This window comes from Strongylocentrotus purpuratus, unplaced genomic scaffold (genome assembly GCF_000002235.5).
Source record: "Strongylocentrotus purpuratus isolate Spur 01 unplaced genomic scaffold, Spur_5.0 spur5_scaffold_9, whole genome shotgun sequence".
In the NCBI taxonomy this organism is placed as follows: Eukaryota; Metazoa; Echinodermata; class Echinoidea; order Camarodonta; family Strongylocentrotidae; genus Strongylocentrotus; species Strongylocentrotus purpuratus.
The window spans coordinates 12,700,527-12,724,890 of NW_022145615.1; the positions used below are offsets into that span (position 1 = coordinate 12,700,527).

General features: G+C 39.4%; 2 protein-coding genes across 2 annotated transcripts in view; one reads left to right on the plus strand and one right to left on the minus strand.

Annotated features, from left to right (window-relative positions):
- Positions 1–501: 501 nt before the first annotated feature.
- LOC100889641 (peroxisomal NADH pyrophosphatase NUDT12) lies at positions 502–4,490 on the minus strand. The gene is made up of 4 exons (XM_030977329.1): positions 4,074–4,490; positions 2,924–3,600; positions 1,840–2,001; positions 502–1,189 (listed from the first exon to the last, which is right to left on the minus strand). The coding sequence occupies exons 1-4, from the start codon at positions 4,286–4,288 to the stop codon at positions 864–866; spliced, it is 1,380 nt and encodes a 459-aa protein (XP_030833189.1). The 5' UTR covers positions 4,289–4,490; the 3' UTR covers positions 502–863.
- Positions 4,491–7,072: 2,582 nt separating this feature from the next.
- The window catches only part of LOC105445352 (DNA-directed RNA polymerase III subunit RPC3-like), a 23,365-nt gene continuing 6,073 nt past the window's right edge, over positions 7,073–24,364 (plus strand). The window contains exons 1-7 of the mRNA XM_030976913.1: positions 7,073–7,241; positions 11,354–11,609; positions 13,182–13,361; positions 14,378–14,469; positions 16,573–16,677; positions 17,163–17,330; positions 18,262–18,441. Coding sequence (XP_030832773.1) covers positions 7,095–7,241; positions 11,354–11,609; positions 13,182–13,361; positions 14,378–14,469; positions 16,573–16,677; positions 17,163–17,330; positions 18,262–18,441 — 1,128 coding nt within the window. The 5' untranslated portion in view covers positions 7,073–7,094. The remainder of the gene's footprint in view (positions 7,242–11,353; positions 11,610–13,181; positions 13,362–14,377; positions 14,470–16,572; positions 16,678–17,162; positions 17,331–18,261; positions 18,442–24,364) is intronic.

Genomic DNA, 24,364 nt, shown 5'->3' on the forward strand with positions numbered 1-24,364 from the left:
GATATTAAAATGAGACAATAGCAAATGAAAAAAAGAAGGATGGGGCTCACAGATATCTAGAAAATACAACATACTATCAAGAAGGTTCCATCTAAAAATATTGTACTGTATCATTGCCAAACAAATTTAGCATCTACAGATCTTGTGAATAAAATACTATACTTACATGTATAAATTGACACTGGTGACCTTTGACCTAATAAGCCCCAAGTCTCAACAGTTGATAACATGGTGTACTGCAAGTAAGTTCTGGTAATTCAGAGTGGTTCCCAAGTTCTATAGTGATTTTAGTAGTAATATAAGTACTGGGTACTGAGAAAGAATTTGATATAACCTATCTTTGGTAACTTTGTATCCATGAAGTATGACATAGTTATTGCAATATTCTAATTTACTAAGTCTAGGAGAATTTCGAATTTGTTTTTTGGTTTATTGTTTTTTCTTTCTTATGTCTGTTACATGTACTTTTCTCTAAGCGCCATGAGCACCGAAAGGTGGACATGTGCGCTATACAAGAAGCCACTATTATTATTATTATTATTATTATTATTATTATTATAATACAGACAGACTGAACTTTTCCATCTAGTACTTATTAGAGGAAAATGGAAGAATGAACAGAAAATCAAATCAATCTTTATGAGTGCAAGATGAAAAGCTTCAGTATGCCTGTACTACTCGATAAAGCATACTAGCACTGAATCAAAAGGTTCTGCACTCATTTCTATGACTGTATGTATTTAAAGCTATTCAAAGATCTAATGATTCTTGAGATATCATAACAAGCTAGTGGGGTACACAGATGGACAAACAAATACTTATTCAAAGATATTCTATTTCTTGTAGAGGAATGTAGGAATTGATCAGAGGTTTGGAGACATCTTGGCCCAGTGTTTAAGCAATTGATGGGCTATGGCTGCTCCGGGAGGTACAAACATACCTCCCCCGGAAGACCCCGAACCACCCGACGACCCGAGCATCTCAATCACATCATGTCGAGTAAACCAACGAGCATCCACCAGCTCGTCTTCATCTACGGTGATCTTGGAGGAGGTTGCCTTGGCGATACATCCTATCATGAGCTGGGAAGGCATCGGCCATGGCTGGGAGGAGTGGTATTGGACCTTGCCTACGATGATCCCACTCTCTTCTTTGGTTTCGCGCCTCACAGCATCCTCAATAGTCTCACCTAGTAATAAACGACGATTAACATGAGAATCTTTGCAATCAACATCCTACACTGACCAAATTCAACACTGGACTAAACACTATACTTAAAACTAAGGCTAGGCCTAACCCTAGCCTAAAACCTAATTGCAACCCTACTCCTAACCCTATATCTTTCACATGATATAGCCCAGGGAAATTGTCGCTTCAGTATATTATGTCAGAGCACCCTTTGATCACATCATTCAACTGCTTTTATTGAAGGGATTGGGTATCTTTGTCTCAGATTCTAAACAAAATCCTGGATTTAGCTCATGCTGCAATCATAATTATGAACCTTTAGGTCAGTCAGGAATTCTATGACGTCTACAAGCCGATCGCTTGTCTGATTATCAAGATATTTATGTTTGGAATTCGAAATTTCAAAAACTGTTTTCCCAACGTTTTTTTAACACTACAGTATATTGGGGAAAATGAGTAGTATGGTAAAACAAGTCACTCAAAGATTTTTTACTTTTTTTGAGGCACTTCATGATCATTTTGTAGGGTTTCAATATTATACCATATCCAGACACTGATACCATGTAGGGCTACCTGTATATGCATCTCAGATTTAACATTGTTAAGCGATGGCTTTAATGTGTGAAGGAGGCTTAATGGTGATGCACCTACCTGGTTCCATGAAGCCTGCCAAGCAAGAGTACATCTTTCCTGGAAAGCCTTTCTTCCTTCCTAATAAAGCACTCTTACCATCCTCTGAGACTACAAGCATGATTACCACAGGGTCTAGGCGGGGGTAGCAGGTGTTATGAACACCTTGAAGACTTCTACAGCCTGAGAAGATAAAAACCAATAAAATAACCAATAAAAAGAATGCAACAGTATGAACATTTCATGAGAACGTGGGGGCCCGGGGAATGAAACAATAGGTACAAGATTGTACTTGTAGCACTTGTAGCACGACTATTGAGGAATAACTTGGTTGATAAATATCTTCAAAGACTGTGGTTCCATTACTCTTGTCAATTTTATCTTTAGATATATATGTATGCACATGAAATTATTTCAATCACTAATTTTCATCTACTAATCAAATTATTGTTTATTCCAATCAAACTTGTTTAGTCAGGTGTTTAGCCCGGCCCCCCCACTCCGAGAACGGACGGACCCCATGCTACCAAAATGTCCTTTCATAACAAAAGAAAAAGGTCGACCCGTATTGACTTTACACACCGGACTTTTGCTGAAAAGGGGGGGGGTGCTGTAAAAGGCTTGTATAACAAAAGAAAAAGGTCAACCCGTATTGACTTTACACACCGGACTTTTGCTGAAAGGGGGGGGGGGGGGGTCGCTTGGAACACGCATATGCGTACCCTAAATAACACTTAGTGGGGGGGGGGCCGGGGTGTTTAGGTATCGCATACATAAATGGAATCTCAATTAGATGGTCTACTTTAGACATATATTTATTATCATTATACTTGTATCACTAGTCCTTATCATGGTAGCCTTGTTAGGCACTTTTTTTTTTACCAGTGTTAAATTCAATTTTCTTTTATGCTTACAGTTCACCTGATGCAGTCAAACCTGCTTTGGTGACCACCTGTCTACAAAGACCACCTGTGTACAACAAGCACACTTTTTGTTTCCTTGGGCGGTCGCTGTAGACAGGTTTAACTGTACCATTATCACAAAATGGAAAATGAATTGTAATGCCAGTATTAAAGAAGTCACTTGTATGAAAAGAGCTTATCACCTTCTTTTGTGCAGACAAGTTTATATCCTGCCTCTGCTATGGTAGTAGGTGCACCGCAGGTTGGGCAGAACTTATACCTGTCATGCCAGGCCAGCACTGACTTGCCCAGAGCAATGATTCCAGCATCTTCTGCCCTCAGTAACATGATAGCCATGCGATTCCTCTTGGGTAATAACTCTGCCTCAGGTTTGACTTTCTGTAGATCTTCTGGAGGAATACTGGCAACGTCTAAAGCAAACCAAGCCCCCTCTTCAGAACTCTTCTCTTGGGCATTTCCATCTTTTTTCATCGAAATGTGGAGTGGCCCTACCCCTAGAAATATAATTGAAGCTTCCTCCTTCAAGGCAAATGAGATTTCGGCATAGGAGAAGGCAGCAAGGTTATATTGAAATGTTCCATTGCTGTCTTCAGAAGGGATGATGTATGGATTCAAGTCTCTGTAAAGGACGAAGGTAGTTGTAGGTGCTCGCATCGCATCTTCTAACCACTGTTTGTTGGTTCTTTGGTGACTCTGGCGATCAAGAGGGTTGAGACCGAAGAAGTTGATCAGATCCTTGTCGGCCACTTTCTTGATTTGGGGGTCATTTCTCAGAAGACTGATGACCTCTGTATGGTCCCAGAACTCGGCTATATCCAAAGAATTCTGGCCTGATTTATTGGGTAAGAATGGATCGCACCTGTATAATTATAGCGAAAGAAAAAAGAAAAGTGCATTTATTTCATACATGTGGGCTATGAACCCTTTAATATCCTGTCACAAAGATCTAAAACAAATAATGATGAAGAAAATTTTGATTATTATTATTTGTATTCATATACAACTAGAATCTAATTATCATTATCATCATAATTATCTAAATCATGATTAACATATTATTTTCATCAACTATCATTATTATTAATATTATTTTCATCATCTATCATTATTATTAATATTATGTAGATCTAGAGACTAGACCTAGACCTATTCAATATTTACTATTTCAGTATTCGTATAGATTCTAGGGCCTAGATCTACATCGATTATCATCATGCATCAATCATATCATTATCAATTTAATATTATCATTTTTGTTGTTGCTTTGTTTGTTGAATACTAATATCAGTTAATGTATTCAATATGCCTTTAATACAAGGTATGCATGCTTACCCATTTTGTAGCAGTAGCTTGACGACATCAGCGTGTCCATTTCTAGCAGCCAGCATGAGACCTGTCCATCCCTGCTCATTGCGACCATCCAACCCGGACTTCATCCCTTGCACCATTCGCGAAACATGGGCGGTCTCGCCTAGACCTGCACAGCGATGAAGCTCTGCTAATAACTGATCCCGAGGGGCTGTGCTATCTCGAGTTATAGAATCCATTATTCTGACTGAAATTCTAAACTTAGAACTACCGGTACACCTTACAAAATAGTATTAATAATGGATTTCGGGAAGAGTGTTGTTGAATTGGATGGTGTTAGGTAAATCAGCTGATAAGGCGCTTAGACTTTTCGCATTCGTCTATTAGAAAATAACTAAAAAGAGCGCATGTGTCCTCCTAACTTACGGTCAAATATAATACAAAACGACTGGATTTTCTCTCGTACCACATGTCTGAACATAGAATCCTAGTCGTCTGAATACTCATATACGGTGTCCACAAACTAGAAAATAACAAATAAATATAAGCGTTCGGAGACACAAGAGGCAGTGGAGAGTCCGGGGGGGGGGGGGGGGGAGGGGGAGGTGGACAGGTTCCTTTTTTATTTATAAAAAACTTTAAATTACTGTTTACTGTGTCCGTGAATCTTGGTCTGATCAAGAGTTGGATAGAAGTTGAGAGACTGAACCTAAAATAGCTAGCTCGCTCGATTAGGCTCTTTCATGAATTAGAAAATTAGAAAATATTTTGAGAGTGTTGGAAATGTGCCAACACGACTATGATCATTTTTGTTTTGTTAGGTATTTTCTTAAATATCTAAAATACTAGTTTCGTCATAATTTTTTTTTTCTGCGGGCAAAGTTTTCGGTCGTGATGATTACAATCGTGTATGGAAATCATTGTGCACTACATTATTGCTTTAATTATTTGTATATAATGTATGGATATACTGTTTTGAAAATAAAGAACCCTGTGGAAGGGAAAAACAAATTTCATGGATTAATCAAAGGTTCAAAAATGAGATTAAAAAAAAAGAAGAAAAAAAAAGGCATTCATTCTTTGTACACTGGATCTTGGCCCTATGATTAAATCTATAAGGAACTTGTAGGCATGTGCCCCGACGGACGGTGAACATTTTCAAACTTTAGCCCAGGGGCGGTGGACCGTGGGGGGCACCAACAAAAAGGGCACTCTCTGGAAAAAAAAGGGGCACCTACAAAGCCAAAGGGAAACTTCAAAGTGAACATACACCATTTTTAGATTACACTGTCAAGATTGTGATAACACAACCAAGCAGTGGCGTATGCAGGATTTTTTCAAGGGGGGGGGGGGGGTTTTAAAATCGGGTCCAAAATTTCGCAACGACTCAGGAAAATTGGAAAATTGCGCCGGCCAAAAATTCGCTCAGTGGGGGGGGGGGGGGGGGGGTAAGCGGACACTTTTTTTTTTTTTAGGGAGTCCCAAAAAAAATCGCAACGACTCAGCCAGCCGAAAAGTCGCTCAGTGGGGGGGGGGGGGGGGGGGGGGGGGGGGGGGTAAGAGGACATTTTTTTTTTTTTGAAAATTTGACATTTTGCTCTGTTGGGGGGGGGGTAAGGTCACCTTTCTTAGGTCAGCCATGGAGGTAATTTTTTTTTTTTTTTTTTTTTTTTTTTTTTTTTAATAAAAAAAAAAAAAAAAAAAAAAAAAAAAAATCCAAAGGGGGAGGGGTTTTAGGTTTTTTTTAGGGGGGTTTACACATGTAAAAATACCAAAGGGGGGTGTTTAACCCCCCAAACACCCCCCTGCGTACGCGCCTGCTACCAAGGATGACATCAATATTTGTTTCTCTCTTTATGTGGTACACAATGTAAAAAATACTGCTATACTTTGCAGTTGGGTTTGATGGTCTGAATATCAATTTTTGAACGAGCGAAGCTAGCGAGCAAAAGGGGGCAATAGTTACAAAGGAAAACTGTCGAAGTAAAATGTGCAACTGTCAGATTTGAATAGGGTAATTATCAGAGGTGAAGGGGGCACTTCTCAGAGGTGGTAAGGCGTACTTTTCGTACCTGAAATGGGGCACCAGAGAAAAAAGGACACTTATGGAAATGACGGTGAACATGCATTTATTGCAAAGGAAAAGGGGAAGTTGTCGCAGGAAAAGAGGCACTTATCAGATTTTATATTGGCATTTATCAGAGGTGAAAAGAGATATTTATGAGACTGAGTGAAATATGGGGGGGGGGGTGCACTTTTCAAAAGATAAAGGAGCACCTATTAGAAGGGGCAGTTCTTACAAAGGAAAAGGGGCGCATCTGCTTTAGCTTAGTATATTTCGAATTAATTAATGGTAATGTAGGTCAAAGGGGCTCTCTATTCAAAGCCGAACAATATAAGGCCATTTTCGTAATGTAACCAAATTTAATGCATAAGTCTTTGCGAAGTGGCTCAATACAAATTATTTCATTCATCTGCTACAAATAATTGTATCTCAATAGACATTATTCAAACTGCATACATTAGTTGTTGACAGGTTGGACAACCATTATGACTTGACCTACCTAGTAACACTTGATATATGCATTGCATTCTGACTATTGAATTACTATATTCTTATCAGGTGAATGAAATAATTTGTATTGAGGCACTTCACAAACACTTGTGCATTAAATTTGGTTACATTACGAAAATGGTCTATTAAAGTACAACTTACGTTGTGGACTTGTGGTATTGATCGGTTTTATACTAATTACAAATAACCTTTTTTCTTCTTCGAATCTTACGATTGAACCTCAAAATGAAATAAAATTCATATATTTAAAATATTTTTCAAAATAAAATGCATTTAGAAATATAAAGTGCTTAATCCACGTTTTCAAATCGGTACAAATTGAACAATACATGCACTCAATTTACACAGGCTTGGCGCACATAATTATTATCACATGTATTTTTCATTTATCGTTTGTCCGTTCATACATATAATAAAGACGTTAATACGATTTGCGTAAAAAAAAAAAATCATTGAAAGTCTCAGCAATAATGTCGTCTCTTCAACTAAAGTTGGTTTCTCTCCTAGTTCAAGAGCATTTCGGAGATGTTGTGGAGAAAATTTGCACACATCTCCTTAAAAATGGATCGAATAATTTCCGGAGTGTAGTGTCTACCGTAAAGGAAAAGCCAGAACAGGTACATGGTCGGTGGGCTGTTGGTGGGCTTTATTAGTATAGATCTAGGTCTAGTCCCACGTATAATTTTTTTTGTTAGTGAAGGTTTAAAAAAAAAAGGGGGGGGGGGCCGGGGAGCATGCTGCAGCTGTTAGGCCCTAATTGTGTGGGAGGCAGGGCAGTGAGGCACCCCTTCTTATTCATGAGGTCCTGAATAGGATCCCATGGCTCAACCCAAGAAATAGCTAGTTATTCTGAGCTGAGACTGAGAGTGAGAAGTGAGAGTCTGAGGGCGCGTTCATGCTTGATTTTGACGGCCAGAATCAGGCATCTGTTACGCGTTTAGTTTAAATAGGCAAATTCATGCAAAAAAATATATTAAAAAAATTGACTTGAAAACACATCAGACAATTAGTCTGAACCGAGTCAGGAGCAGATTTGAAGAAATTATATTTTTAAATGTTGTAAAACCAAAGATTTAAGAAGAAAACTGACCAAGTATCTGTACTAAAAATCGTACATGTAAAATTGGTCGTACACGTTCGACAGCTGAAAATGACACGCACGGTTGCGTTACGTGCGTTCTCGAATCCAAAATCATACCTCACACACACTCTCGCCATACCGCGAATGGTCCGTCATGGGGAGCTAGCCGGCTGAGAGTTTGCAGCGATACCAACGCAGCTTCGGAGCTCCGCAGCGCGCCATTTTAGCGGGACTCGGAAAGGTTCGTGGTGGGAAGGCAGCGGCCTAGCTTTTTTCCCAAACAACGCTAGATCGGCTGCTGGCAAAATGAAAATAACTACGATCGAGAACATCGTCGGTTTCTTAACTTTTCAGTGAGAACATTCTGAATTCTAAGTGAGACTATATAAATAATAAATTAAATCGACAAAGAAACCTCGGTAGAACTCTTATAACTGTACAAAAGCTTGTTTATTTCTTCATTTGACATTTTGTTTTCGATCATTTTTTCGTGCGCGAGTCAATGCAAACTATGTATTACCAAACTTTCAACACGCAAGGAGCGGGGAACACTCGCGGACCTCGTATCAAATTCGTTGCAAAAAAAAAAATTCAAGGGTGATTTTGAAGCAGTGAAGAATATTGGCGCTGCAATGCGCAGAAATACACTTGAAAGAAACTTAAAAAATCATACCTGAATTTTCAGAAAATCGTATTTGTATTAGTGTACCTAGATGTGACTTGTTTATAACTCAGATTTTATGAAGATTTGTCGGGAAAAAATGTCAATTTTTTCAGTTTGGTGGTCATTTCTAGGCTAATATTTAAAAGTTACTTCAGTAATGGTCCTGATGTTTCTTTTATCATACTCGCATGCTATTTCTACATAGATTAAACATAGGATGGTTGAGGGTAAGACCGGATAACATTATAAAAAAGATATATCCCTCCAACCTCCCATATCCAAGTTTTGGGCTGATTATTGCCGACCCACCGCAGCAAGGCCATTCACATTTTCGTACGCGACCGAAGCGCCCTCTAGTGCCCCATGAATGTGCCTAGTTTAAAACACGATTGCGTTCATGCTCACTTTTGTAGAATCACCGAAAAACGGCGATCACGATCGCCGATCGTAAACTCACAAAAAGATGCGTTTACAATTTGTACATGCGTTTAAATGGGGTCAACGCACTGACCTCTAGTGGGTCTACGTAGCATGCACAGTGAAGGTTTGCGAATCCAGCTGGAAGACCAATTAAGGCCACACACTGAGAATTGCCTGGGGGAGCCAGAGAAGTAAGCATGAACAGTACATCGTGGAACTGCGATCACGATGAGCGTTTACGATGAGCGTTTCAGATCGCTCATTCTGCCTTCAAAATTTAAGCATGAACGCAGCCTGAGACTGAATGAGATCAGTGTCTGTCATAGACCGAATTTTCTGTCTCTTTCGTTCGTTAGCCTCTTATTGGGGTAGGGTCGGCTGGCTCTCTCTTTAGAGACGGAAACCGTCTATACACATTTCCTTGATAACGCCACGGCCATTTCAGGTCGTAGCGGTTTGCCCCCAAAATCCCCCAAAATGTCATTTTACCTCGTGTATATTCAAATGTAAATTAGGCCTAGGCTATAATACATCGGTTCCACTTACTAACTTGATTGAAATAATCCGTTTAATGGTCCCTTTTAAGGAAATTATGGGTCAAAATCGACATTCATGTTGAAAATCTTGCAAGCCGTGTTAAACTCTCGCTGCCGGAGTCATCTAAATCAATCTCATCCCTTCTAGTCTACGCCGAAGGCAAAAATGATTATGAAGGAAAAACTGTGATAACGCCATTACGAACGTGTAGATGGCGCACAGTTTTTCCTTCATAATCATTTTGCCTTCGGCGTAGACTAGAAGGGATGAGATTGATTTAGATGACTCCGGCAGCGAGAGTTTAACACGGCTTGCAAGATTTTCAACATGGATGTCGATTTTGACCCATAATTTCCTTAAAAGGGACCATTAAACGGATTATTTCAATCAAGTTAGTAAGTGGAACCGATGTATTATAGCCTAGGCCTAATTTACATTTGAATATACACGAGGTAAAATGACATTTTGGGGGATTTTGGGGGCAAAACGCTACGACCTGAAATGGCCGTGGCGTTATCAAGGGAATGTGTATGGACGGTTTCCGTCTCTAAAGAGAGAGCCGGCCGACCCTACCCCAATAAGAGGCTAACGAACGAAAGAGACGGAAAATTCGGTCTATGTCTGTCAATGCAATGACTGAATGAGACGACTAAGTCTAAGTGAGAGACAGAGATGTATTCTTGTACAAAGTTGTAGTAAAATTGAAACTAGTATTCTTGTGGTATTCTTGCCCATTAATACAAGATTCCCCTCCAAAGTGTATGACTCCTAAGACTGAGAGAGTTATAAAACAAGAATAATGTAAACATTCTCAGTAAATTTCTTGATAACTTGACATGCATCGTTTAATTACATGACTTTTTTATGTATTTAAATTTATGGATATTCCCTTTTCAGGTGTGTGTGGTGTTTCATTCACCTGGTATTATTATTAATCCTTTATACTGCAATCGCCAGAATGCAAATAAATTGCATAAATAAGTTGGTGTTCTTCTGGAATGAAGGCTTCTCATAAATACATAGATTTTTCATATGCTATAATATGTTAGTATTTTTTAATGGATTAGTTACAATTTCCCCTGTCATATATTTTTCGCCAAATATAACTTTTACCCAAAAATACTTTTTAGCCAAATATAATTTGTACATGTACCCATTCAGCTAGGATTTTACACTTATTCTTTGATGTGAGGTTTCCTTTAAGTACTTGGAACCATACTGTTTAGTTATACGGGTAGTCGAATGCTCGAGTACCCGCACAGTTGACAACTACCCGGGTACGATTTCTCGTATCCGATTATTCGGCCGCAAAAAAAACAAAAAAACAAATGTCCAGGCCCACACTTACCCGTGCCAGGGAGAGCGGCGACCTCTGGCATGGTACCGTCGGTAAAAATGTTTCCCAACTCAAGCACTGTCAAACTCACCTTTCAGAAACTGGGACCAAATGTCCAGATTTCTGTTTGGACTTGGAGGAAAATGGATTATTCTGCCATCTTTGGTTTTTAAAACAGCATTGTTTACTGTTATTATTCTTATTAAATCGGCGCCTTCAACTGCAATTTGAAGTAAAATTGCATGCGTTTTCGGCGAGGGACCTGGGAAACTGCCGAGTTGTATGGTAGTGGCAAAAAAATAAAAAAAAATAAAAAAATTCAAAAAAATTCAAAAAAATTATAAAAAAACATGGCGTCCGAATATTCGAGTATTCGCTTGTGAGCCTGGGAGTGTACTCGGGTACCTCATTACACTGTTGTGCACAGCCTTAGTACAAACATTTCAGTGCTTCTTCAAGTCACTATTTGTATTTTGATGTACGGTCTACTCTAGGTCAATATTTTCAATTTATGAATACTTTCACAATTTGGCAACAAAATGATGCAATGGGAAAATAGATGTCTATCAAATAAACATGATAATAAATTTAAGTCACTAAACTGAATTAAATTAAAAAGATGTAGAATATAAAATGTGAAAACATTATATGATGCCAAATCATGAACTTTGTCTCTTTCACTCAAATACAGGTAAAAAAGGCGTTATGTGTCTTAATCCAGCATAACATTGTGAAATATGGCTTGAACAAGCGTGGTATGGTGGAGTACACAGCTGACGTTGAGAAGGCTCTACTGCTCGTTCGTTACCCACGCTACATCTACAGTGCCAAGACTCTCTATGGTGACATTGGAGAGCTGATTGTAGAGGAGGTGTTGCATCACGGGGAGATACTCATGAGCAATGTCGTTGAAAAGGTCAAGGTCAGGTTGAAAGAAGCAATGGAAGGTAAATATACACTCAATAAAAAATAAAAAAATGGACACTGTTTATAGTTCAAAATTGTCATATTAGCAGTCAATAGATAAGAATACAATAAATATCAAATTGTAGGAAAATTTATACTCTACAAACGTCATTGAGATCAAGTTTTGAACTTTCACGCTTGAATGGGCACATTCATTTACCGGTTAGATTATCTGATTAAGAAAATTGCAAAAATAGAGCAAGTAGCCATTCAAATGTAAATAAATATGTGTAAGATTTTCTAGTTCTACAATGAAAACAGAGAACGAGAAATGATGAGGAGAATTGATCTCTTGATGTCGACTGTAGTTTCAAGACTGCATAGTATGGTCAAGATGCCTTTCCTTTTTATGTTTCTTGTGATTTTGTTTTTAATAGTTTTGATTTAACCTGACAAGATGGAAATGCTCATCAACATGGCCAGATGTCCCATTTTTCAGTTGCATATTTTTTCAGAGACTCCATATTGTTAAATGGCTGTGCTCAGTCATACGTGGATGGTATAATTCCAATTAAATATCATCTTGAAGAGGATTCATTTTTTTAATTTTTTATTTATCAAACGTAAGTTCCAGTTTTAAAAATCTGAGATGCATGGCCCTTTGTGTTATCAGTGTCTGTGATATAGTGAAATATTGAAGCCCTAAAAAATTGTGCTTCAAAGTTCAAAATTATCATGAATTGCTTCAAAAAGGTAAAATCTTTGAGTGACTGGTTTTACCATGGCATACTCATTTTCCCAAATAGACAGTAGTGTAATAAAAACTGTTGAAAAATTTCTAATTCCAATCGTAAATATCTTGTTAATGAAATATGTGATGTGCTTGTAAAAGTCATGAGACTCATTTCTGACCTAAGGGTTCAATTGTAATTGCAGCATGAGCTAAATCCAGGATTTTGTTCAGAATCAGAGGCAAGGCTACCCAATGCCTTTGAATATTTATTTGAAAATCTTAATTATAAATAGAGTCCACTTTCTTTTTTTGTTGAGTTTTATTCTGACTCATCAATGTTAGATGTATGCAACCTTGAGTAAACTGGGCCCCATTTCACAAAACTTGTCACCAGTTACAAATGACATTTTTTTTGTTATAAGCTAGTGAAATCCTTGCTTCTGATTGGTTATCAGCAGATTTGTCACTGATTTTTGTCAGTTGTCAAAACCCTTTGTGAAAGGGGTTCTGGTGTTCACACTGTCTTCTGGAATTGTGGAGGGGAAAACAAAATTAAAATAGAGATGCAAAGATGCTGAGAGAAACATTTCAAATGCAAACATAATTTTGACATATAATACAGATACTGCTATAGGCAGGGTTCATTTTAGATCTTTTAAAATTTTCCTTAAGATATTCTTTGGTGCGCTCATGATGCTGATACAGCCAAAACACCTAATTTTGCATATGTGTGAACAGATATTTCAATTTTGTTTTATTTTAAGATATTCTTGATTTAAAAAATAATAAGTGAAACTAGGATACATAAGAAATTGTTTTGAAGAAGTTAGGGTATCCTACTATCCTTTAACATTATTTGTGCTTTTTGTCTGCTTTTTAGGAAATCAGCTGGAACCCTCAGCAATCAAAGATAAGTTCATTGACCTTGTCAATACACACTTCTTGCAAAGGTTACCATCATGGAGTGCTGAAGATGATGAAGAGAGCAAAGTAATTCCTCTTATTCCTCACCTTTCTGTCTCCGATGCTGACCTGTATAGGATACCAGAGACTGCAGGAGGTGAGAACAAATAAAGAAAAAAATGTTTCTATCATAGGTGATGCTCGGATAGTTAACCCTTTGACCACTCAATTTTATAGGTCCCATAGGCTTAACACAGGGACCACCAGGTTCCGGTAAGCAAAGGGTTAAATGGAGGCCCCTTGAAGGGCAGCTTTACAACCTCTGCACGATAAGAACCCACTGCACTATTCGTGTAAGAGTAGGGGAAAACCCCGGTGTAGTAGTCTACCTGCATACCCCAAATCAGTTAGGAGGAGAGACCAGAGGGTTACAGTGATTCAGTTCCCTTTTTGCCTCCCAAGCATAGATAATGCCAAATACTTAATAATGATGTAATGATTCGATCAGCTTCCATCATTTTTGGCAATATACACCATGTTGTCGTACACATTTGGAAAGAATCCTTATAATTTAACTGGAGCTTGATTTGATTTAAAACAAATTGATGGATAAAAACTCTTTCTTGCTTCTTTTTCTATCTCCTACTAATACCTTCTCAGTTGGTGCAAGGGGGTTTAGAGCAAGTTACCTAAGCTGACCTTTGTGTAACCAACCATGGTATTTGGTATAAAACAAGTTTTGAGATAAATATTCAGTATGTACATATAGATCAATTCATATAACGGCAGTGTGATGGTAAAAAAAATCCTAACAGTGCTACTTTGCGAACGCACCACCAAAAGCTACTCAAAAGCTTCTGAAAACAAATGCGTCTTCAACAAAACTGTGAAGACAGCAACAGATAAGGCTTTTATTAGGTCTAGTGGTAGGTTGTTCCAAAGCTTTGGAATGGTACGTACATGTATTCTCATATCTACTACCTACTCTAAAAAATGATAGGCAATTCTAAAAGTGTCATTTGTTTTCTCTTTTTCACAAACAGTTGTTTATAAGTGGCCCAAACATTGTGGAGCGGGTGTGTACAGTGCTTTGTAACCGCAAGAAAAAGGCGCTCTAGCCGCTATATCAAATATCATTTAATTGATTGATTGATTTGTGATTTGTTTTATTAGTAACAGGAAAAAGGAAGAGGCCTTTGAATGATGGTGGAAGAAGTAGCAAGAGAGCCAGGAGTTCTTCTGTGGGATCAGAACCAGATCAAGAGGTATGCTTGTTCATACGTGACTCAGTAAACTGCCTCTAAAATCCGCTGCAGCAAAATGAAAGCCATTTTACATGTGCGCATATATTGCTAATTAGGGCTGAAAAAAAGTAGCTGTGTGCAAAAGACATCCCTGTGATATCCCACAGGTCTACAAGAGGCTCATTAGGCATTAACTCGCATTATTTTACATATTTAACAGGTAGTAGTAATATAGATTTCCTGTCCATTTCAACCCTTTTTATGCCTCCGTTACGAAGTAGCCGGAGGCATTATGTTTTCGGGTTGTCCGTCCGTCCGTCCGTACGTCCCGTTCTCGTGATCGCGTTATCTGAAGAACCGATTGATGGATTCCTGCCAAACTTTGGTCATGTATGTATCTTACAGAGCCGATGAACTGATTAGATTTTGGGGTCACGAGGTCAAAGGTCACAGGGCTCATTATGTATGCAAAAACAGCTCGTGATCGCGTTATCTGAAGAACTGATTGATGGATTCCTGCCAAACTTTGGTCATGTATGTATCTTGCAGAGCTGATGAACTGATTAGATTTTGGGGTCACGAGGTCAAAGGTCAAAGGTCACAGGGCTCATTATGTATGCTGAAACAGCTCGTGATCGCGTTATCTCAAGAACCGATTGATGGATTCCTGCCAAACTTAGGTCATGTATGTTACTTGCAGAGCCGATGAACTGATTAAATTTGGGGGTCATGAGGTCAAGGTCAAAGGTCGTGCGGCTCATTATGCATGCAAAAATAGCTTGTGATCGCATTATCATTAGAACAGATTGATGGATTCCTCCCAAACTTAGATCATGTATGTATCTTGCAGAGCCAATGAACTGAGTAGATTCTTGGGTCATGAGGTCAAAGGTCATGTGCTCATTATGTATGCAAAAAATAGCTAGTGAACGCATTCTCATTAGAACTGACAGATGGATTACTATTTAACTTGGGACATCTTGCAGAGCCGATGAACTGAGTAGATGTTAGGGTCTTGTGGTCAAAGATCAAAGGGTCATATATGTATATGAGAAATTGCTTGTAATCACGATATTCTGAGAACCTGTTAATGGATTACAATTGAACTTGAATTTGAAAAATTTCTTCTGTTTTGGTTTGTAAAATTGCTCTATGACGGAGGCATCATTTGGACTGCGCGCAGTCAAAGTTCCATCTAGTTTCATTCAATTTTATATTTTCTTTATTCAATTTCGTTCCGAAACTTTGTGATCTTGCACATCACCATGTTAATTTCTTCTTTGTCCATTTAATTTCATCAATATGAATCCAATTGCAACCACGTCAAATCAAATTCATCATCTCTCGCTGCCAACCTACCATTGCACAAATCAATTTTTCCTAATTTTGCCAATTTTGACTAATTTGAATGAAACAAACGTGAAGTGCACAAAGACAATTTTATCATTTCATTCTGCAGCGAACCGTCAGGTAAGACGAATTTGAATTAAGTCTGACATAATTGAATGGACAGATGCTAAAGTTGATTGACCATTGATTAAAGTGAATTATAAATAACAAAATCAACTTTGACATTTGCACCTTGCCAGATTCTCGGGATGAAATTGAAGTGCACCATGAAATTGTGAGAAAAATTGTTAATGGGATTGGGTATCTTTGTCTCAGATTCTAAACAACATCCTAGATTAAGCCCATGCTGCAATCACAGTTATAAACCTTTTGGTCAGTCAGGAATCCCATGTCCTTTACAAGCCAATCGCCTGTGTGATTATCCCGATATTTCCCAACGGTTTCTATAACGCTGCAGTCTATTGGGGAAAATGAGTATGGTAAAACCGGTCACTCAACGGTTTTTCTTTTTTTAGGCACTTCATGATCATTTTGAAGCGCAACTTTGTTAGGGCTTCAATATTACATAATATCACAGACACTGATAACATGTAGGGCCATGCATCTCAGATTTGTAAAACTGGAAACATTTTTAAAAGCAATGTCATTAAAATGGACAGGAAATCCTTTACTAGTAGTATTATTATTAGTAGAATTAGTAGAAATACTGACCTTGAGATTCTAACCACATGTGTTGTAGAATATTAATATATTTTCTTTCATGGTTTTGTGTAGGTGCCTCTGGATGATGGAATCTACTGGAAAGTGAATTTTGAACGTTTTCATCGTTATTTCAGAGATCAAGATATCATCTCGGCTATAACACAGAGAATAGACAAGGTTAGATATAATTTACTCTCTGTAGCACTGATGATTTATTTTATTTACATGCTCATTATATATATATATGCCCCATCAGAATGATATTTTGATTGTAATAATGTCTTTGAATTAGTACAGTTCATTAATACATTCTTCCTATACACACAAATCTCTTAGGTGATTGATACTTTAATCAGAGTGAATCCTTAAAGTTTAAATTGTTTTATGATTAAATAGTGGTGTTACATTGTTAAAGGCATATATGAATTGAAAAAATTCCAGAACATTTGCTTCCCCTTAAAAAAAGGCTAGGATTCAAGAGATTTTTATACTAACAGATACTTCCAAAGCATGTAGGCTTTCTAAGTTATTGCTTTCTTCTATTCCTCTCTCCACAATCAATATCTTTGATAATCCTACATGGATGCATGTGATCTCTATTGAACCAAAGCAGAAGAGTATCATATTTCATGAATTAAATCAATTCCTCTCTGTGTTGGCAGTCTGCTGGAGATGTGGTTGCTACCATGCTGAGAATGAGTGAACTGACTACAGACTTCATGGCGCGGGAAACTAAGCCTCTCTCGTTCCATGATATTGCAAGACAGATGCCTAAGAAACTGGAAAACAGGCAGCTAGAACAATACATGAAACTATTGCTTGATGACCAGGTAGGTCATTTGTAACATACTCTATTTGAAACAATGTTATACAGATAGTGACTGTTTTGAGACACATGGTTAAAACTATTGCTCAAAGTGATCTTGAAATGTTACTGTACTCTGAGACCAGGAGTCTTGTTCTGTTTTAAGATCATAGAGGAGCTATAGATTTAACTGTGACATGAAATTTTTCTGACCAATCAGAGGCCTAATATCTTGTCATTTGGTATATAAATGAAATTATAAAATGAGTTGTGTGCATTATTCTTTCCTGCAATACCTACTGTGGAAGAGGTTCACATATATCTTGGAAATGATGAAGGATAATTTCTTAAATGGTCAGTTATTTCACGAGGATACCAATTAATTTGTATATTACCTGTTTATATGCTTGTGTTTATCTACCAGGTATTTTGTTTTCGCTGCTGTTATTTGTTTTATTCTTACCAAACAGGGCCTCATGGAAGACTACCAAATTGGTGATATGTGTCACCCTGTATAAATATCAGAAATAAATCAATCAATCAAAAAGTGATAACCCACAGCTAGGTGTGAGTCTGTGAACTATTGCTGTTACATATTTGCTTCTTATGAATATCTTTTTTGATATTATCAAAAAAGAAGTTCATATTATTAAAGTTCAGTCATTTTCTACTCCATATAGCCATTTGGTAACATTGCCACCAGAATAGTAAAGATGATGATATAATGCTAGTAGTAGTAGTAGGAGTAGTAGTAGTAATAGTAGTAGTAGTATATGTAGTTGTAGTAATAATGATAGTAATAATAACAATAGCAGCAAAAATAACAAAATAAGTCTGTCCCATCAGTCAGTTGTGTACTTATATATTCTAGAATAAAAAAAACCAACAGATGAATGCTTACTTTTCATTGCTTTCTGTTTATACTTTTCCTTTTTTCTTGATCTCCCTTTCGTCAGACGATGATAGTAAAGAAGTATGGAGATGCAGGCGGTGGAATGTATGAGATAGACTTGGAGCAGGCTTCTCGGGTCATTTGTACAGCAAACATAGAGTCTGTGGTCCAGGAGAGATTCGGCTCCAAGAGCTTCCGCATCTTCAAGACACTTCTCAAGAAGAAATATTTGGAGCAAAAGCAGGTGATTTTTTAAAAGTATATATATATATATTTATTCAATTTCTTTAGTGGGAGGTGTTTAGTCGAGTGGTTTAATCATTTGACTGGAGATGTGAAGGTTGTGGGTTGAGCCATATATCCCTTTTAAAGACATTAACCTATATTTGCCACTCTCCACCCAGGTGTTAAATGGGTTCCGGGAAGAACCTACATGTAGCTAAAACTAGAGCTACCGTATTTGCCGGCGATAAGGCCGCACCGCCGCATAGGCCGCACCCCCAACTTTGAAAAAACAAACGGACAAAACAAAATAATTATAATTTTCTCGAAAACACTGTATTTTTTTTACAAACTGATACCAAATTCATCCATATTCTTATAATTTACCGGAAGTTTAGTGAAAGGGTTCGAGATCATGACGACCAAATAATGCATCCGGAGTCAGTGAAGTAGAGTCTGTACTTTATTGTTTTCTCTTCGTAAAACAGCCTCGGCCAATACTAGCCAAAACGCTAAACAACAGTGACCGTATGCATGCTACCAAGTATCACAGCTCGTAGAAATACAGCAGACTTTAAACAAAGTCTGATCACATTTCCTCCTACAGCAGGCCAAATGTACAAGTGCTTGCAGTCCTATCACATAGCTTAGAATGGCTACCTGCCTGCTATAGCATGCACCAATGCTAGCAATCACACAAAAGAAATCCACTCATGCAAAGAGTTCAATAGAGATACCCCCAAAAAAGGCGGGAAACAGTACAATGGGAACCCCTCTAGAGGGGAAACAATACATTGGGAATCCCTCTAGAGGGGAAACAATTTGTCATTGACTGAAGAAGCAAGGGGGGGGGGGCATCTTTGCACCACATAATTCCTATTTAATTTACAACATAAATTCCAATTTACAACAACTTCCCCACGATTAATGTCATAATGTTTGACTGCAATTGGTAAATATATGTAATTACGAGCAGTAAATACAAAACCTTCAAATTTTCAAACATTGTACAATAATAATAATACTTCCAATTTCTACGCATGGCATATGCAATTAGTCATGTACATAATACATATAACACACATAATATCAACAAATCTCTATTCAAAATTGTTCGCTTCTCATATTGGTAATACAGATACAGGGAGATTATGCGGATTTCGGTGTTGTCCCTTATTTATCCTGCGAGACCTCCGACACTCAAACTCATAGTTCGCGTTCTCTTGTTGAGGGTTGGCTCTCTCATGAGATTCATCTCCAGTTGCTGTGGTATCTTCATTCAAATTGTCCTCTTCATTGAGGATAGCTTGTTTTTCTTCACCTGGGGTAGGCCTACTCAAACCCGAGGGTTCCCACAAAAAGGCGAAGTAGGGATTGTTTCCATCTGTAGTAGCCAGCGATTTTTGTTGTGAACTCACATGCTCCCTTGCTTTGGCCTGTGGATTAAGAACTAGTACCTCCTCTCGTGGGTCAATGATCAACAGCCTTCTGTTAACAACCCTTGTTGGTCCTCCTAGCATAGGACGGATTTTGTACACATCACCGGTCTCGTTAACTGCGGTCACTATGAAAGGATCCCTTAAGACCTTGTCGGCAAGTTTATGACGGCCTTCAAAAGCACATTTCTTCAGTAGCACCCTCGTGCCGATGCTGAGTGGTGAACTCATTGGGAGGGCATCATGCCTTGTCTTTTCACTTTTCAAAGTCGTCTCCATATTTTGTTTTGCAACCATGTGCGCCTGTTGGAGTGACTTTGAATGCTCTGTCACAAAGTCTTCATCCCAATTTGCTTGTCCATTCCCGATCAGTTGGTCTAGCGGTGTATGGGGCTCTCGCCCATATAAGAGTCGGTATGGCGATAGTCCTGTCGTCCCATGAGGTGTACAGTTGTACAGGAATACTAATTGATGAATAAGACCAGGCCACTTCCTTCGGCGATCTGGCTCAAGTGAACGGATCATACTGCACAAAGTTCGGTTGAACCTTTCTGTTTGCCCGTTGCCTTGTGGGTAGTAGGGTGTGGTGTGTGTTTTCTCAATACCATACAGCTTGCACAATTCCCGGACTAGAGAACTTTCAAAGTTTCGTCCCTGATCTGAGTGAATTCGCAGCGGAGCACCATAGTGGACAATCCAACCATCAATCAAGGCACGTGCCGTAATTATTGCAGTTTGGTTTTTGCAGGGAATTGCTTGTGCAAACTTGGTAAATGCATCAGTAATTACCAAGACATCTTCGTATCCACCTTGACCTTTATCCAGTTTCAAGAAGTCGATTGCGATCAGTTCAAGGGGCTTGAATGCCAACAGATGTCGTCTTGGAGTTCGTAATGCTGGTGTTGGCGTCTTAGATGCAATGCAGACAAAGCACTTCTTGACGTGTCCTCTCACATCACTACACATGCCTGGCCAGAAGCATCTCTCTCGCAGAATTGCCAAAGTTCTGTTAATTCCTTGATGGCCCCATTGGTCATGAGCCATCTGTAGCATCTTCTCTTGGAGGCTCTTTGGAACAAGTAACCGTCTCCTCTGAGGGTGTTTGGAGTCTGGTAGTTGTCTATACAATACTCCACCACATTCTATGATGTTGTTACGTTCTTTTAGCCAGGACCTTGTCTCTGTATTCTCTCTCTTGACTTCATCCTCTGACTTCCATTCACCTCTGATATATTGTCTACAAACTGATAGTGCATCATCCTGTTGTTGAATGGTCTCAAGTTCTTCTGCAGAATACGATGGGTACACTCCAGGAGCTATTTGAGGCTCTTCCTCTGGCTGCTGCTCCCCATCTATCACAACTTCCGCTGGGAGGACAGTACTAACTGTCAGAGCTCCAATCAACTCTTTCACTTCTTCTTCGCTATTTCCAGGACAACGGCTTAGAGCATCAGCGCATCTGTTGAGTTTCCCAGGACGATATCTGATATCCAGCTGGAAGGGTGCTAGCTGTGCTACCCATCTTTGCTCAGTTGCCCCCAGCTGTGCAGTTTGAAGATAGGCTAAGGGGTTGTTATCTGTGTAGACAATACACTTTGTACCTATCAGGTACCCTTTGAATTTCTCTACCACCGCCCATTTGAGAGCTAACAGCTCAATCTTGAAGCTTGAAAAATCTGGATAGTTCTTTTCGACTCCACGTAGGCTACGGCTTGCAAAAGAAATTGGATGCAGATGACCATCTCTATCCGGTTGTGACAAACAGGCACCGAGTCCTTTAAGAGAAGCGTCAACCTCAAGTATAAACTCTTCTCCAAACCTTGGGTATGCCAGGACTGGCGTTGAAGACAGTCTGTCTTTCAGCTCCTGAAAGGACACTTCTGCTTCTGTGGTCCACACAAATGTTAGGTCTGAGACAGTGTTCTCTGTCTTCCTCCTCTTCTTTTTAGACTTCTGTCCGGTTAATGCATGTAGAGGGGCTGTCAGTCTTGTGAAGTCAGGGACAAATCTCCGATAATAGGATGCGAGGCCAAGGAAGGAGCTCAATTCCGATCCACTTTGGGGTGTTGGCCAAGACTTGATCCTTGATACCTTGCTCGGATCCACCATGACACCCTTCTCACTGACGATATGCCCTAGATGAGCCACTTCCCTCTTGAAAAGCTGACATTTTCCACCTTTCAGCTTCAGGCCATGTTTCACTAACCGGTTGAAGACTTCTCCAAGTCTTGCTAGATGCTCCTCAAACGTTTTGGAGAACACCAGAACATCATCAAGATACAGTATAAGTTTTGTGAAGTTCATGTCACTGAAGATCACTTCCATCACTCTCTGAAATGTGCTTGGGCTGTTGCACAGACCCTGTGGCATTCTATCAAATTCGAAGAGGCCCCATGGGACACGTAAGGCGGTTAAGGGAACAGAGTCTGGATGCATGGTGATCTGAAAGTACCCGTGTGATAAATCGAGGGAAGAGAAGTATTTGGCTCCATCCATGACTTCTAGTGATTCGTCTATCCTGGGAATTGGGAAAGAGTCCTTCACGGTAATCTTATTTAACTGTCGGTAGTCGATACATAAGCGTAGGGCCCCTGATTTCTTCCTTACTAAGACGACTGGACTGGCATAAGGGCTAGCAGATCTCCTTATGATCTTACGTTCCAGCATGTCTTGCAATAGACTGCGCACTTCTGAAGTTTCATGGGGAGTTATTCTTCGATATGGCAGACGTACTGTTTTGTCAGAGGTCACCTTAATTTCGTGGGGTATAAGGTCACATTGTCCCAAGTCAAACTCGTCTCTGGAGAATGCCGCTTCATGGTCTGTCAGAAGTTTAGCGATCCTAGATGCATCTTGATAGTCCATCTCACGAAGGCTGATGCCATGAGGAAGCTTAACTTCTTTTCCATCAGTGAAGGTGAATTTTTCCTGTGCCGATGATTCATCTGGTGGTTGAATATTTCTTGTAAGTTCAGGTCGACTTCCTTCTTCACCCTTCATCAATTCTGTCGTGGTGATCAATACATCACATATATTCACCTCAAGCTGGTCATCTCTAGTATGAAGTTGAATCTCATTTCGTTGTTCCAATTGTATGGCAGATGCTATTGTTGAGTTAGGTGGTATGATGAACTCCTTTTCTCCAGAATTGATTAGGAGTAAATGCATCTCTCCATTTTCAGAGCTACAACATTCTATGACATGAACTTGGGGTTCAAACGTTGTGATACCCTGAATAAGCCAGACCCTTGACTCTGTAGTTTCACTACTTTGAGAGGGCTTCATTACACAATCCACATGTTGTATAGTCCTTGCTGGCAATACTTCCTCCATTGCACCAGTAACCACTTCTCTTATATGTGCGTTGCCCACTTTCTCCAAGCGTAAGCAGTCTTTCACTAGCTGGAATTCTCCCGAGCCTCCTCTGAGGGAAAAAGAGCTCGAAGTGCATTACATCCTAATAATATTGGGAAGTCTCTTTGTCTTTCCCCACAAGACTCCCGCTGTACAATCAGAAATCCGACAGTGGCTTCTTGTCCCTTCACCAAAACGCGAGTCCGAACAAAGCCCTCTACTGGTACCTTCGTTGGACCGACCCCAACAATTTTTACTGGTAAATCAAACGGGCTCACTTCTCCTACTGCTGCTTCTAGCTGTGAGTGGAACACATCAGAGGGTATTATTGAAGCTTCTGCCCCAGTGTCAAGGACACAGCCAATTTTCACTCCAGCAACTTCTGCCATAGCGGTCGGGCTTTCGGACACTAACCCTGCAGTGTTCTTCATCTCCTCAAACGTTGTCGCAACCTCTGCCACTGAAGTCTGTCTACTGTGGGTCAAACTCAATTCTGCATCATCCTTTCCAGTATCAGTTAAGGACATACCAAATTTTGGGTTTGGGGTGATTTCCTCCATGGGCTCTTCTGTGTTACACCGTTGTCTAATGTCCTCCGCTGTTTTGCCCTCAACAACACAGGAAACTAGTTTTCCTCTTGTGGCGGAGCATGTTGGTGATGGATGGTGGTAATTGGTTGGGGTGGAGCTTGATAGTGTTTTGCCGGTATGTTGAAATGCTCTTGGCTCCTTGTTCCCTGTTCCATACTCCAAGCAGGGAAGTTTTGATTATCCTGGTTTCTAGGGCCAGTGGGGAAGTTGTACTGAGGCATTGGAAAGTTTGGAGGCACGTTGGGACAGTCTCGCCTGAAATGTCCCCTCTGGCCACAGCCATAGCATGCTCCATCTGTCTTCCTTCTCTGCAAAGGTCTCGCTCTTTTCAGCCTGGCTACTTCATCTCGAAGATGCTCTAGTTCTGTCATCATTGCTTTCTGCTGTTCAACCATCTGTTGCATGAGGGGTGTTGAATCATTACTGACTACCCTTCCCACCTCAACATCTACTTCTCGCACTCTGGGCCTCTGGGTAGTGGGGGTGTCTTAAAAGAGTTGGAGAGCTTCCTCCCTTACTTTGAGAAACCCGCTGGATTCATGTGTCAACTGAATTCGCCTAAGCT